At 43.0% G+C, this 16,448-nt stretch overlaps 1 protein-coding gene across 1 annotated transcript in view; it reads left to right on the top strand.

Moving 5' to 3' along the window:
• The window catches only part of LOC124597181 (proteoglycan Cow), a gene marked incomplete at its 5' end in the record, with an annotated part of 285,759 nt that overhangs the window by 122,380 nt on the left and 146,931 nt on the right, over positions 1-16,448 (top strand). Inside the window, one exon of the mRNA XM_047135921.1 lies at positions 6,668-6,770. Within this exon, the coding sequence (XP_046991877.1) occupies positions 6,668-6,770 (103 nt within the window). The remainder of the gene's footprint in view (positions 1-6,667; positions 6,771-16,448) is intronic.

Genomic DNA, 16,448 nt, shown 5'->3' with positions numbered 1-16,448 from the left:
CAGAGCCATTTGAACTCACAGATCGAAAACATCACGCGTAAATGCTATAACACACGGAAAAATGCATTCGAAAATGGGAATGGTTTCCCTAAACCTTTCGTGCAGGAGATAAATAAATAAAAGAAACACCATGACCGGCATCAGCAAACGCTATTTTATAAACAACAAACCCATTGCTCTTACAGTCCTAGGCTTTCACCGATCATTTCTAGTTGATAACATAAAACATATAAATTTCGCAAATCTCTTCTGATGATATTTGTCTGGAGTGAAGCCTTATTGGAAGTGAAAGTTGGGCGATAGAGAATTAAGACAAGAAAAGAATAGAAGCTTTTGAGTTGTCGTGCTACAAAAGAATGCTGAAGATTGAATGGGTAGAGCTTGTAACTCATGAGGAGGTACTACATAGGATTGGAGAGAAAATAGATTTACGACAGAAACTGACTGAAAGAAGGGATCTATTCTCTCTCTCCTGTTTCCGGATATAATTTAATTTTTAATTTATCCTTTGAAAAATAATCTTTAAACTTGAATAAAATAGATATTACTATTATCTCTTTGCATGGGATTAATTCTTGAAATGAAAATGTCTGACCTTCACATAGAGATTTTTTTACGTGGTGCGCAGTATACGTACGGTGGGGAGAAGTATAAAGCTTGTCATATCATCCTAGATGAATAATTGTTACTCTTCTTAAATAAGCTGAAAACACTTGAAATTCTGATGTTATTAATCTTACTTCATTACGTAAAGGCGTTTTACTGAGAAAAAAGTTCGAATTCTCGAAACAAGATTCTATACTCCTAGATAAGTTTAGCCAAGACTATCTGTGCTGTTTTTAATCTATTAACTGAAGAAGCTAATTTGAAAAGACAATACTCCCGTGCGCTGCAGTGCTGGAAGAGAAAATACTTCACTCCAAGTCGCACGTCTTTCGCGCAGTTGAAATAATTTAAAATGTACTGCGTAATGGCGGCGGCTGCAGTTAGCCAGCGATGTTCCTTCCGTTCCTGCAAACTGAACTAAATTATGAAAAGGACTGCATTAGTGAACATGTTGTATTACCAGTACACATTAAATAATTTCATCACAAATTTTGATACGTACATTAAAGTATTTGTAACGTTTATTCACCTCCTGTTCTATAGCAGTCCGTACCAATTACATAGTCAACCGATCACAGAGGCAGCTACTATCAGAGAAAGCGAACTTTCTTAATGGCGCTCTTTAAAAACATGAATAGCCTGAAGATATAAGATAATAATAACTGATTGTTCTTTGTGTCATGTACATAAGAGCAGAAATGTTTTATTCTCTGGTACATGATACACAAGCAAACACCGTCCGAACAGACTTTGAAGGCCCAACAGTAGCGACCGGCCGCCGTGTCATCCTCATCCTTTAGGCGTCACCGGATGCGGGTACGGAAGGGCGTGTGGTCAGAACACTGCTCTTCCTCCCCCCTCCCTACACCGTTGTCAGTTTTCGTGACCGGTGCCGCTACTATTCAATCCAATATCTTCTCAATTGGCCTCACAAGGGCTGACTTCACGCCTCTTGCCAACAGCACTTGGCAGCCCCAGACGGTGACCTATCCAAGTGTTGGGCGACTGATGGGCCGTTGGCGAAATATGATATAGTAGTTGCTAGTATTATCGTAAAGGAGTATTCTAAATGTCACATACAATGAAGCGCCGAAGAAACTGCAATAGGCATGCGTATTATACAGACATATGTAAACAGGCTGTACACGGAGCTGCGGCCTGCAACGCCTACATAAGACAAGAAGTGTCGCGCAGTTGTTAGCTCGGTTACTGCTTCTACAATCGCGGATTATCAAGATTTACGTAAGTTTGAACGTGGTGTTAGGTGTTATAGCCGGCGCACGAGCGATGGGACGTAGCATCTCCGAGGTAGCGATTAAGTGGGGGTTTTCCTGTACGACCATTTCAAGAGTGTACCGTGCATATCAGGAATCCGGTAAAACATCAAATCTCCGACATCTCTGCGGCCGGAAAAAGATACTGCAAGAACGGAACCAAGGACGACTAAAGAGAATCGTTCGATTTGACGGAAGTGCAACCCTTCCACAAATTGCTGCACATTTCAATGCTGGGCCATCAACAAGTGTCAGCGTGCAAACCATTCAACGAAACATCATCGATATGGGTTTTAGGAGCCGAAGGCCCACTCGTGTACCCTTGATGACTGCACGACACAAAGCTTTACGCCTCGCCTGGGCCCTTCAACACCGACATTGGACTGTTGATGACTGGAAACATGGTATCTTGTCGGACGAGTCTCGTTTCAAATTGTATCGAGCGGATGGACATGTACGGCATAGAGACAACCTCATGAGTCCGTGGACCCTGCATGGCAACAGGGGACTGTTCAAACTGGTGAAGGCTCTGTAATGGTGTGGGGCGTGTTTAGTTGGAGTGATATGGGACCCCTGATACGTCTAGATGCGACTCTGACAGGTGAGACGTATGTAATCACCCTGTCTGATCACCTCCATCCGTTCACGTCCATTGTGCATTCCGACGGACTTGGGCAATTCCACCAGGTGACACCCCACACGTCCAGAATTGCCTCAGTGTGTCTCTATGAACACTCTTCTGAGCTCAAACACATCCGCTGTCCGCCAAACTCCCCAGACACTAATATTATTGAGAGCATCTGGGCTGCCTTTCAACGTGCTGTTCAGAAGAGATCTCCACTCCTTCGTACTCTTACGGATTTATCGACAGCCCTGCAGAATTTATGGTGTCAGTTGCCTCCAGCAGTACTTCAAACATCAGTCGAGTCCATGCCAGGTCGTGTTGCGGCACTTCTTAGTGCTCATGGGAGCTCTACACGATATTGGGCAGGTGTACCAGTTTCTTTGGTTCTTCAGTGTAGTTTGCATCACACATAATATATGTACATATTACTTTATAATTATTCTTGTTGACGGTTTTTCACGCAATTTCATACGTCCATTCGTATGAGAATGCTACAGATAGGTTGATATGACACATTCTGAGGCATCAAGGAATCGCGAACTTGGTAAACGAAGTAAACACTCTTCGAATTTCATGTGGATGGGTAGCATTCTACATAGCCTCTAATTGTGTCCAAGATAAAATAAAACATTATGTATCCACTCAACATTCCTTCCAACATCTGGGTCTGAGACTACAAGCTCACTTTGTCCGCACGTATGAAATACATTCTGCAAAAAACTGAAAATGCAATCCAAAAAGTTCAAATGTGTGTGAAATCTTATGGCCCTTAACTCCTAGGTCATCAGTCCCTAAGCTTACACACTGCTTAACCTAAGGACAAACACACACACACCCGTGCCCGATGGAGGACTCGAACCTCCGCCGGAATCGGCCACACAGTCCACAACTGCAGCGCCCCAGACCGCTCGGCTAATCCCGCGCGGCGAAAAGGCAATTGATACTATACATTCAGTTAGGGGATTTTGGGGCGGTGGCGGCACAAGAGGATGTATATACAGATTGTTTCCGTAAAAGCGTGCAAAAATGTAACAGGACATAGAGAATGTTCCACTGAACAATTTGAGATAGGGAACCTGGGGCCGGCCTGAGTGGCCGTGCGGTTCTAGGCGCTTCAGTCTGGAACCGCAAGACCGCTACGGTCGCAGGTTCGAATCCTGCCTCGGGCATGGAGGTGTGTGATGTCCTTAGGTTAGTTAGGTTTAATTAGTTCTAAGTTCTAGGGGACTGATGACTTCAGAAGTTGAGTTCCATAGTGCTCAGAGCCATTTGAACCATTTTTTAGGGAACCTGGGATTGGAGAAACCAGTTTATGGAGATGTGGAAGTAAACTGGTCTACCCGTTTGTCTAACATGACTGTTTTCCAGCTTATTCACAGGTAACGCTCATGTTAGTCTACACGTACTGTGCTGTTTATTTACATTTACGTTCCTTATTTCCAGTAAGAAAAGGTTGTGGACGACCATAATTGCTAGGAAGTGATGATGCACACCCATATCACCCACAACAAGTCCACGGAATGCTTGTAACTAACTTTGCGCCAAGGGTCGCATTGTTCCAGTGATTGTTCCATCAGTGGGTTGATCGACAAGATTTCCTCCAAATCGAGCTGTTTACTTACGAGGCCTCATTTGATCGTGATGGTATTTTGAACATTTGGAATTGGCTGTAGTAGAGTCACACCATCAAGTACGGTTTGCTATGAATATTTGGGTCGGTATTGCAGGTGACAATCTCACTGGGCCATATCATCTGCCTAGCCGTCTGAAAGAGCACCTGTACTTGAGGCTCGTGCAAAGAGTTATAGCCGGCAGCGGTGGCAGAGCGGATCTAGGCGCTTCAGTCTGGAACCGCGCGTCTGCTACGGTCTGCCTTTGTCATGGATGTGTGTGATGTCCTTAGGTTAGTTAGGTTTAAGTAGTTCTAAGTTCTAGGGGACTGATGGCCTCAGATGACCTCTGCAACCATTTCAGTACTGTATTTCCTGGTCGCTGGATTGGAAGAAGAGATCCTGTTCCATGGCCTACGAAGTCACGTGACCTGAATCCTCTTGATTCTTTCCTATGGGAATATCTAAAGTCACCTGTGTATGAGACCCAAGTGGATACGGAGATGGAATTAGTTGCCAGAATTGTAGCTGCCTGTGATGTGATTCGATACACACCAGGGATATCTGTCAGAATGATACAGAATCTTGTTCGCCGATGTCACGCTTGCATTGAGGTTGAAGGCGGTCAGTTTCAGCACATTTTGTAAGATACGGTACAAATGATACGTTCATTGTGTCAGTGATGGTATTTGCAGATGACTGTAAGTAATGAAAATAAAGTACACAGTAATATGATTTCATTCCTATTACCTCCTGAAGGTGGGTTCTCTGACCCAAGGTTCGCTACCTCAGATTGTTCAGTGCAGCATCATCTACGTTCTGTTACATTTCTACACGCATTACGGAAACACCCTGTATATCGTACTCTAATCCGGCAATGTATGGACCACGGTTGCCGTTACTATCTCGGCCACTGAGTCTGCTCTACAAACGCTTGACGGGTGCCAGTATGAAGCTTGCAGGTGCTGTCTGGATGCTCCACGGTCAACCTGTCTGAATGCTCTTTTTGCCAAAGCTAATGATCATCCAAACACAGAGGTATTACATTGGCCCCAAATGCCTACTCAGACTCGCACTGCTCGTGCAAGATCCTTTGGAGGATATACGTACTGGATGAGAAATGGGATATGCGTACTGGATGAGAAATGCTTCTCTAGAAGATACTTGTTTATAAAGGAACTTCCGCCACTAGCCTACATGTTTTGCAGTATTTCACCACTGTACGACCGAAATGTAACAGCGTCGCACGGTCATTATCTCAAGATAGATTACAGGAATTCGACAACGAATTTAGACATTCGTACGGATGGGTTACACCATACGTGGAATAGGAGCGTGCAAGAAAGGTCTCTTCAAGTGAACTTAAAAATGCGCACCGTCTCTACACAGATGGATCTCGTACTTCAGATGGCGTGCGCAGCGCGTACTGTGACGAACAGACACGCCGTGGTGGCCAGTTCCAACTCCCTCATTATTCTGACTGATTCGCGATCAACGTTGATGCTCGTACAGAATCATACCGTCAATAGTACCAATAATTATTTGGTTTATCTTATTATAGACCGGATTAGAACTACAGCGCCGTGCAAGAAAATCCTGATGCTATGAGCAAAGGGGCACTGCAGTATCATGGTCAACGAAATTTGTTGAAGCTCTCGTTAAGAGTGCCATTCACCACGGACAAAGACGTACGAATATGCTCCTTACACAGACGCTGTCAAAGTTACGCGGCGGCAGATCACAACCTTGTGCAACAAGCGGAGCCTATCGTGTCAGTATAGGGGAAGACGTGATGCAACTATACCGCGAAGCATCCCTCCGCCACTGTGGTACTTCCTTGGTAGGTACCGACTGCAACTGTACCGGCAACAATTGACCGACTCATCCCTCTGCGATTGTGGGACGGAGGATGATATCGGTAACATCATTTTCGGCTGCTCATTGCGATACCAGGCGACAACCGAATTACTACACTGCTTAGCACTTCGCGGTCATTTTCCAAACAGAGTAAACAGAGTACAGAGAGTATTTACAACGAATGTGTGTGGAGGGGGGGGGGGCACACTATATCTTTTGTTTAGTAAAATAAGTGTTACCTGCTATAATTTGAAGCATCGCATATATTGGAGGCTGCTTGAGTGGATCATGCCCAAAGTTCAAAAATAAAAATGAAAATAAATGTTTGGACCGGGAATACCTTGTTAAAAAGAAACTGTGGGTATGAATTGGGATGTACAACCCTTGTTGCGCTCTATTTAGTATTATTTGCGAAGTGACAAATGATGGTTGCGTTATTACAAGCGATCACACTTCGTGTCCGTTGAGACATTTCTTCCATACCTTACCACTCGCAGATGCAGACATTGTCTAAACTCTCGAGCCCTATAACTAGTCGTTGACCATTGTTATTATCAAAAGAGTTACCTATCTTGTGTAGCTACATTAAGCTCTCACGACATAATTGTTTGTTGTCGCTCTTTTGCTGTAACAATGATTCCCACCTGTGGCACCCTGTCACTTTTAACAGTCTGTTTGCTCTCCTCCTGTTCCAGGTGACCTGTGCCGTCCTCTGAACTGCAAGAAGAAGGAGCTGTGTCTTCTTGAAGATGCATTCACCGCTGTCTGTGTCAGCAAGAAAGAGCTACACAAGAACGGGTAAGTGCCTCGGAACATTTTCACTGCGCGTGTGAACGTAGATAATTTCATTCTGCGAATATTACAGATATCGTAAATGCACTGCAGGGCAAGGCGCTTACACGAGTGTATTTCTTCTTGGCCGTCTTCAGGGATGTTTCTTTTTCTTTTCTTTTCTTTTTTTTTTCAAAATTTTCCACGTGGATATTCACTACAACGGCGCTGAATCGTTTCTCATAGCCACGCCATCAGCATGTTCATAGAATCTATAGCCCCACTGAAAGCAAGTTCCCTGCTCCAACGGCAGGAATATACAAAATATCCTGCACTGGCGGGGAAGTGTTATTATTATTATTATTATTATTATTATGGAGAGTTGTCGGCTTTGTGACTGGTTTGATGCGACCCTCTGCGGATTCCTCTCCTGCGACAATTTCTTCATCTGAAAGTAGCACCACTTTCATACATTGTCCTCAGTTATTTTCTGTCCTCCCCTACAGGTTTTAGCCTCTACAGCACCCTCTAGCAACATAAAAGTCACTCCCTGATTTCTTAACAGATGTAACATTCTGTCCCTTCTCCTTGCTGTGTTCTCCCCGTATGTTCCTTTTATCGTCGGTTCTGCAGGGAATATACTCCTTTATTTTCGGATCTGTCCACTCCTTAATTTCGTCTACTTCGTGACCACCAATTTTGATAAGTTTATCGCTGATCTTACTTCTGTTACTCGTCAATAGTTAAGTCTTTCTTCGGTTTGCTCTCAATCCATATTCTGTGTAATGAATATTAGACTGTTCATTCCATTTAGCAGATCATGTGCTACTTCTTCACTTTCTCTCAGGATAGAAATGTCATCAGCGAATCGTGTCATTGATTCCTTTCACCGTGAATTGTAATTCCACTCTTGAACCTTTCTTTTATTTCCATCATCTCTTCTTCGATGTACAGATAGAAAGTAGGGGCGAAAGACTACATTCCTTCTTACACCGTTTTTAGTCCGGGCACCTCCACTCTCCCATTCATTATCCCCTCTTGGCTCTTGTACGTATTGTATAACTACCCGTCCTTCCGTATAGCCTATTCCTGTTTTTCACAGAATTTCGAACATCGTGCACCATTTGACAGGTCGACAAATCCTATCAACGTGTCTTAATTTTTCTTTAGTCTTGCTTCCATTATCAACCGAAATGTCAGGATTGCCTCACTGCTGCATTTACCTTTCCTAAAGCCAAACTGATCGTCATCTAAAACATCCACAATTCTCTTTTCGATTCTTCTGTAGATTATTCTTGTAAGCAACTTGGATGTATGAGTTATCAAGCTGATTGTGCGACAATTCTCGCACTTGTCAGCTCTCGCAGTCTTCGGAATTGTGTGGATGATATTCCTCCGAACGTTAGAATTCATAACGCCACATTCATACATTCTACACACCAACGTGAATAGTCGTTTTGTTACCACTTACCGCCAAGATTTTAGGAATTCTGATGGCATTTTATCTATCCCTTCTGCCTTATTTGATCTTAAGTCCTCCAAAGTTTCCTTAAATTCTGATCCTAATACTGGATCCCCTATTTATTTCTATATCTACTCCTGTTCTTCTTCTATCACGTCATCAGACAAATCTTCCCCCTCATAGAGGCCTTCAGTGTAGTATTTCCACCTATCCGCTGTCTCCTCTGCATTTAACAGTGGAATGCCCGTTGCACTCTTAATGTTACCACCCTCGATTTCTATGCCACCGAAGGTTGTTTTGACTTTTCTATATGCTGAGTCAGTCCTTCCGACAGTCATTTCGTTCTGTATCTTCACATTTTTCATGGAGCCATTTCGTCGTAGTTTCCCTGCACTTCCTATTTATTTCACTTTTCCCTTCTCTTTTCAGATTGTCTAGCTTCCCTTATTCATAACCAATGCTACATCTGTTGTATCATGTACCAGTGCTGTTGATATTACCGTATATTCGTCTGACGAGAAGTCGTCATCTCATCTCATTTCACTTCACTGATCCCCACTATATATTGAGCCCTTTCATTTCCTTTTCAGATTGTCTGCCTTTCTTACTTCGTTCAAACTTGCAGTGACACGGACACAATCACAGAGAAATCTCGTAACGTAGTAGAACTTTGTTGACGAAAATTTTAATAATAAATTATTGATGATGTTTCATAGATCTGATACAGTCAAATTTTCGTTGAAGCATTTGAGTCTCATCTTTATTTACGGTAATGATCGAAGCTGAAGAAATTAATTAAAATTTATGCAATGGCCAGGACTTGAATCTTGGTCTGCGTGCTAACAAGGCAGGTGTGCCAGCTGTTACACCACCACAGCATTACATGTAACACAGCAACGTGGACTACCGTACTCCAATGCCGTCCATAATACAAACTAAGGAAAAAAATGATGATGTGTCTGTCCTTGGTTTTGAATTCCCTTACGCAGCCATCATAATGATTTTCGTAGATTTAAACGAAGTTGCTCTTCACTTTAAGCATGGCGCCGTAAGCATATACGAGGTGTGTTCAAAAAGTAAGGCGACTTTATATTTTTATGACAAAAATATATTAATATTCATCACTATTAATGTTGTCCCCTTCAAAGTAATGCCCCTCAGATACAATAAACTTGTGCCAACGCTTCTTCCAATCCTCGAAGCACCTCTCATAAGCACTTTTTGGTACAGCTTTTAGTACTTCCAGCGATGTAGTTTCTATTTCCTCAATCGAAAATCTTCGTTTTTTCATAGGTCTCTTCACTTTTGGGAAGAGGAAGAAGTCGCAGGGAGCCAAATCCGGTCAATATGGTGGCTGAGGCGTGATTGTCGCGTTGTTTTTGCCCAAAAAATCTCTCACAAGCAACGATAAATGAGTAAGTGCATTGTCTTGATGCAAAAGCCATGAATTGTTTTTCCATAATTTCGGGCGTTTTTTGCGTATTGCTTCTCGCAAACGGCGCATAACGTCGAGGTAGTACTCCTTATTGACCGTACGAACTTGAGGCAAATATTCATGATACACTGCGGCACCGTAATTGAAAAAAATGAGCAAAACTTTGACAATTGATCGAACTTGGAGTGCTTTTTTCGCTCTTGGCTCGCCAGGATGCTTCCATTGGGACGATTGGGTTTTGCTTTCGACGTCTTAACCGTAAACCCATGTTTCGTCACCAGTTATGACTCTTTTGAGCAAATCAGAATCATCATTGACGTCATCCGAGAGCACCTGAGCGATGCTCATGTGACGGCTCTTCTGATCAAAATTGAGAAGTTTTGAAACAAACTTCGCTGACACACGTCTCGTGCCCAAAACATCCGAAAAAACTGCATGACACGAGCCGACTAATATGCCAACAAAATGGTTCAAATGGCTCTGAGCACTATGGGACTTAACATCTGAGGTCATCAGTCCCCTAGAACTTAGAACTGCTTAAACCTAACTAACCTAAGGACAGCACACACATCCATGCCCGAGGCAGGATTTGAACCTGCGGCCGTAGCGGTCGCGCGGTTTCAGACTCAAGCGCCTTGAACCGCTTGGCCACACCGGCCGGCCAATATGCCAACATCCTCAGCAACTTCTCTTACGGTAATTCGACGATTTTCCAAAACAATTTTCTTCACAGCTTCGACGTTATCATCTGTTGGTGTGCTGGGGCGTCCAGAGCGAGGTTCGTCATTGGCATATTCCCGGCCATCTTGGAAGAGCTTGTACCACTTGGAAACAATTTTTTTTTTACGCAGAACTGTCAACATTTCAAGTGTTTTAGAGCACTTGATTCAATTTTTCACACAAAATTTGATGCCAATTCTTTGCTTCATGTTTCATAACAATCGAAAATCGACGAGCACACTAAAACACATCTAACCTTTCTATCTGTCAAAAACAAACGAAGTATGCTGTACACTTGAGACTGTGGACACACGTTCGGGACATGTGTACCAACATAACAGAAAGAAAAGATCGATAATCCAATGTAAGTTGGCCCCGCAATTTGAAAAGTCACCTTACTTTTTGAAGAGCCTTCTTATGCTTGTGTCTGATGCTACGGGGAACCTTACTCATGATCATTCTTCGGAAGACAGCCCACAGTTTGCACTTCCCGTGCTCTAAGTAATGATTTCAGACCACCTCTTCTTACCGCGAGCGCTCACTATCCATGCCGCAAGCGAGCGCGATCGCGACCGCTCATGCTCTCCTGGTTTAGACCACCTCAAGCACCACTTAGCATCGACTTTATAGATGTGTGGCTTGTAAGCAGCTGCTCGATCTTTGTACCCTATTCTTCTTAAGGGGCTCCGGAACGCCCTATACTTGCAATGTTAAAATAACGCTTATAAATTACATCTTTCCTCACAAAGTATTTGAGGTAGGAAGTTGAACTTTTTACAGATTATTTATTGGAATATGGGCTACAACTTAACACAGGGATTTTACAAAATTTTAGTTCAGTTATTAAAGATGATTTTTTTTCAATTGTAATGAAAATTCACAACATTTTTTTGCAATTTTTTATTTATATATTCAAAAATATACAGTTTTTTGGAAAAAGGCTGTGTTAAATTATGCAGAAGGTACTGTGTAACATTTACTGAAAGTTTTAAACAAATATGTTTGGAAGATCCTTAGAAAACATGTAATTAGTATGAGAAAATAAAAGTTTTGGGAATCGAGCGACAAAGATTGGATTAACTTTTTAGTGCATTCCAGGTCCATAGGATGGATTATCTTCATCCTCTGCAAACTCCTCCTCCAGCTTCCTCTTGTTCCTCCTCCTGTTTACTCTTGCTTGTATTTCTAGACTCTTTACAGCCCTGTCTGCAGCCCGAAGGCGTTCCTTGTCTACAGCAAGCATCGCTCGTTGTTGTGTTCGTAGATTTTGCTTCCATTTTCTTCAGTTGCAGTTACTGCAACACTGTTCCAAAAGGTGGTCATGTATGAACACTTATCACATTTCAGTTGTATTTCACTAGCAATTCCTACGTGCTTTATTATGGAGAGTTCCAGACCAACTTCACTACAATGAACCGACATATCAAATATTTCATTCACATCCGATTCGCCCATAAAACATTCATAGTTTTCACTCATTGAACCAAGCTTCTTCTGTGAAGTATTTTCTTTCCCACTTTGACTGCTATGGGCAGGTGTACTTGAGAGGCTTTCCAACATCTCTTCTTTTCTTAAAAGCCTTCAGAGGATTTCTAATAACTTTACTTTTACTCATTATTATACTTCAACAAAACAGAGACTCAAGAAACAGAATTAATTACGAATATTTTCGAGATAACGACAGAGTAAATAAACTTGAAACAATCGACAATCACACCAGCGATATATATTGAACCATCACAGGTTAGCCACAACACATACTTTATCTCACATCACTAAAATGTACCTGATGAACACGGACGTTAATAATAACACCATTTGACAGCAGTTTAACAGCGCCACAGTGGGTCACGCCCATGTAGAACACATTTCAAAAAAAATTTAAAAATAGTTGTAGTCTTCGGAATTGAATAAATTATATATCTATTAAAAGGTAATAGTCTGCAGATTCAGAAAACGCAAAAAAGTAAAAATTGAACTTTTCATGATTTTGAGCCTTTCCGGAGCCCCTTAACTCTGTACATACAGCCGTTGCGCTAGCTGCGCTGTTGGTATCACTTTGGAGCTTAAGAGTGGCTCCTTCCGCTGATTTCATAAGATTTTTTAGAAACACCCTGCGTATTGCTGGACTATCCCTGTCCGTACATGAGGTTTACGTGGTCTTGGTTTACCTGTGATCGTTCCTTCGCTTATCCACGTCACCGACAGTAGACTTGGGCAGCCTTAGAAGAGCTGAATTGGTCCTGGCGGGTGTGTGGGAAGTTGTTTTCTATCTACAATAGGGTCTGAAAATGTATTTCGGTCAACATGCGGAAGGTAGATTGAAGTCACTGCCAACTATAATTGTATGAGTGGGGTACGTGTTTGTGATGACACTCAAGTTTTCTTTGAACTGTTCAGGAACTGTTTCATCTGAGACCAGGGGTCGGTAAAAGGAGCCAGTTATTAATTTATTCCGGTTGTCGAATATAACCTCTGCCCATACTAAGTCACAGGAACTATCTGCTTCAATGTCGCTTGTGAGCTGGAACACACATTACATTATTTTTCCGTAAGTTGTGCTTCTTGTTTCTGTTGTAGTGCAGATCATTACAATTACGGCTTTTCCCTCCAAAACCTAGGATGTTTTCTCTGTGACCCCGTAAATACCAGAGCTAAACAATGTAGAACAACAACAACGTACGTTACTAGCATAGCATTCTGTATTACTTTATTTCCTTATTTCTAACACTGTAAAATTGTACGTCGACTTTAGGTGTCATGTCAATCATAGATGTTCTTATCTCTATTTAGTGAACGTATTTTCAGTCATGTTTTGAAAATTTCCAGCTACACTTTATTAACTAATGTTTCGCCGCAAGAGATATCGCATTTTAGAGAGTAAATTAACATGGAGTATGTCGTTCTTCTTTTCAAACATTCACATACCCATTTCTTCTTTCCTTGTTGTCTTTTGGGCATACAGTTTGTGTAATTAAAGTAAGCACAAATGCAGTGATCAAAAAGAAATGATTAGCGTACATTCGCATTCTGTTTACATCGTTCCTCTCTTGTTGCTCCCATGGCGATGGACTGTTTCTGCCGCAATAGGTAAGCGTGAAAGGAAGCTACAGTACAGACAGAGGAATCTATATTTATACTTGGCAGAACTAATTACATAATGACATAATCGTTGGTATTACTTTCGTTTCCCAAAAGTTATAAATATATCGATTTCGGAAAAAGAGCTCTGTATTTGGCCAAGATGTCGAAGAAGAAGGTCCCTTATGTAATGGTTGTATCGAGTAAGATGTGGAGACGGCAGTTTGAAAGTGGACAGAAGTAGTACGAGGAAGGGCGTCCCTTACCTGAGGGATCGCTACCTGGCGAAGGGGCAAGTGTCCGGCGTGGCAAATGTCCGGCATTCGTGTTGCTCAGGTGACACCCACGTTCGAAGTCACTGAACTCCACGGGGGTCGACGCTCTCGCCTGTTACTGCCCCTCTACTAACGACACGACACTCCCAGTCTCCATTTCCACTTGTGGGTCCGCCTCGTGACATGTAATGAAATCCGCATTACATAGGCGTGTCCGGATGCTTCTGATTAGATATTGGAGTAGCCAGCTTACCATACGGAGGCCGCGCATGGCAAGTGCAGATGCCGTGTAGACGACGTATGGTGGCCAGGCGCCGGTCGGCGACAAGTGGCGGCTCCTTTTGTCGGTCCCCGGTCCCGGTGTGTCGTGTCGTGTTTTATGGTGGCCGCCTTCCATTCCCCCCGGCCCCTCCCTCCGTCACCCCCCCCCACCCCCCCACCCCAGTAGCAGCCGTCCACTGTGTGCGCGCCGGAAATTCCTGCGTAAAGCACGTGTTCGGTGCGGAGCGCGCAGCGCTAAGCCGTGATTCATGGCCGGCGGGCGAGATATATACTGCCGTTGTCAGACGTTTCCGCGAGCCATTTTTGTTTCTTTCCCAATTTTTCAATAAGCATCCATCACGGCGAGCGCCGTAAACGGCAGGCGCGATCGAGCCCGCAGCGCCACTGAAGTATTTCAGCGCCCAGTGTAAACTCGTATGTATGTATGTATGTGTGTGTGTGTGTGTGTGTGTGTGTGTGTGTGCGTGTGTGTGTGTGTGTGTGTGTGTGAGGGGGGGGGGGGGAGGGCAGAGTGAGGGACTGCCCCTACAGGCTAGACCCGGAGCTCCTCCATTCCCTCACTGCCACGCCCAGGGCTCGTACATCTTCTACAGCCATTGTCGGTTTTACAGAACACTGCAGTACAGACACTAACGTCAGTGCAATGGAGCAGTTAATGGAAACTTGTCACCAACATACAGTTCCTTAGAAAAGTTATTTGATCCAATGAACTGATGTACAGAAGACATTGGCACTAACGTGCTACCATGTTCCTTGACTTCCGGGAGGCATTCGATGCATTCGTGATGTCTATTGTGTATTACGAACTGCAACTGTGATTTAAATTGCCGGTTGCGTTTTGAATTTAGTAAAGTTTATTGTATTATTAACTGGCTTTTAGTCGCCAAAAATAAATGCACTGGAACTGTGACAGATTTGTAATAATCTGTTCATGAAAGAAGATTATGACTAAAAAAAAAAAAAACTGAAAGGAGGCAAGTAATTTCCATCATAGATCTGGTGCACAGCGAGCGCTATTTCTTTCAAAATGATCGATCTCCGGTATTGTTGATCATTTTCAGATCACATGTCGCAATTGTGGAGTAATCTTTCCTAATGGAACTAAGAGTTCACTGTCATATATTGAACTGATAGTTCCATTAAGACACATTACTCTACGAGGGGCATTTGAAAAGTCCGTGCTAAGTCCGAGAGATGGCACCACCGGCGCGTATCGAGGTCATGTTTACTTAGTGGCATATTTGGAAAGAACTCTCACCAAGTTTCAGCTACATTGGTCTATTTCTTTGTGTTTGGCATTCGTGTGAATCAAGGAAGTCGAGTGATTGTCAAAAAATGGACGAAAAAGAATTTCGTGCAGTGAATAAACATTACCTTATGAAAGGCAAAACGCCTCAGGAGACTAAAGAGAAGCTTGATAAACATTACGGTGACTCTGCTCCTTCGATTAGAACAGTTTGTAAGTGGTTTCAAAATTTTCAGAGTGGCCATATGGGCACAAGTGATGCTGAACGTTCTGGATGCCCTGTGGAGGTTACGATTCCAGAAATAATTGATGAAATCCATGATATGGTGACGGATGACAGAAGAGTTAAGGTGCGCGAGATTGCTAGTGCTGTGGGCATCTCGATTGAACAGGTACATAATATTTTGCATAAACATTTGGACATGGGAAAGCTATCCGCAAGATGGGTTCCGCGTTTGCTCACGCTTGACCAAAAACGGAATCATGTGAAGTGTTGCAAGGTTGGTTCAAATGGCTGTGAGCACTATGGAACCTAACACCTGAGGTCATCAGTCCCCTAGAACTTAGAACTACTTAAACCTAACTAACCTAAGGACATCACACACATCCATGCCCGAGACAGACTGAAGCGCCTAGAACCGCTCTGCCACTCTGGCCGGCTGTTGCAAGGTTGGTTTGCAGTTGTTCAGGAAGAATCCGCTGGACTTTAAGCGTCGTTTTGTCACTGTGGATGCAACATGGATACATTACTATACTCCTGAGACCAAACAACAATCTAAACAATGGTTTACCAAGGGAGAATCTGCACCAAAAAAGGCGAAGACCATTCCTTCGGCCGGAAAGGTTATGGCGACTGTCTTTTGGAATTCGCAAGGGATAAGCCTCATCTACTATCTTGCAAATGAAAACTATTACAGGTGCACATAATTCCTCGTTATTGTACTGTTTGAAAACCGAGTTGCAAGAAAAACGCCGGCGATTGGACCACAAAAAAAAGTCATTTTTCATCATGACAATGCACCAGCACACACCTCAGCAGTTGTGGTTGTAAAATTAATGGAAATAAGATTCCAACTCGTTTCACATCCCCCCCTATTCTCCAGTCTTGTCTCCCTCGGACTATTATTTGTTACCCAATTTGAGGAAATGTTTGGCAGGACAAAGATTTTATTAAAACAAGGAGGTAATTTCAGCGACTAACAGC

Source organism: Schistocerca americana, chromosome 1 (assembly GCF_021461395.2).
Source record: "Schistocerca americana isolate TAMUIC-IGC-003095 chromosome 1, iqSchAmer2.1, whole genome shotgun sequence".
NCBI lineage: Eukaryota > Metazoa > Arthropoda > Insecta > Orthoptera > Acrididae > Schistocerca > Schistocerca americana.
Note: the sequence above shows the minus strand (reverse complement) of the source record. Positions and strands in the feature narration are given on the sequence as shown.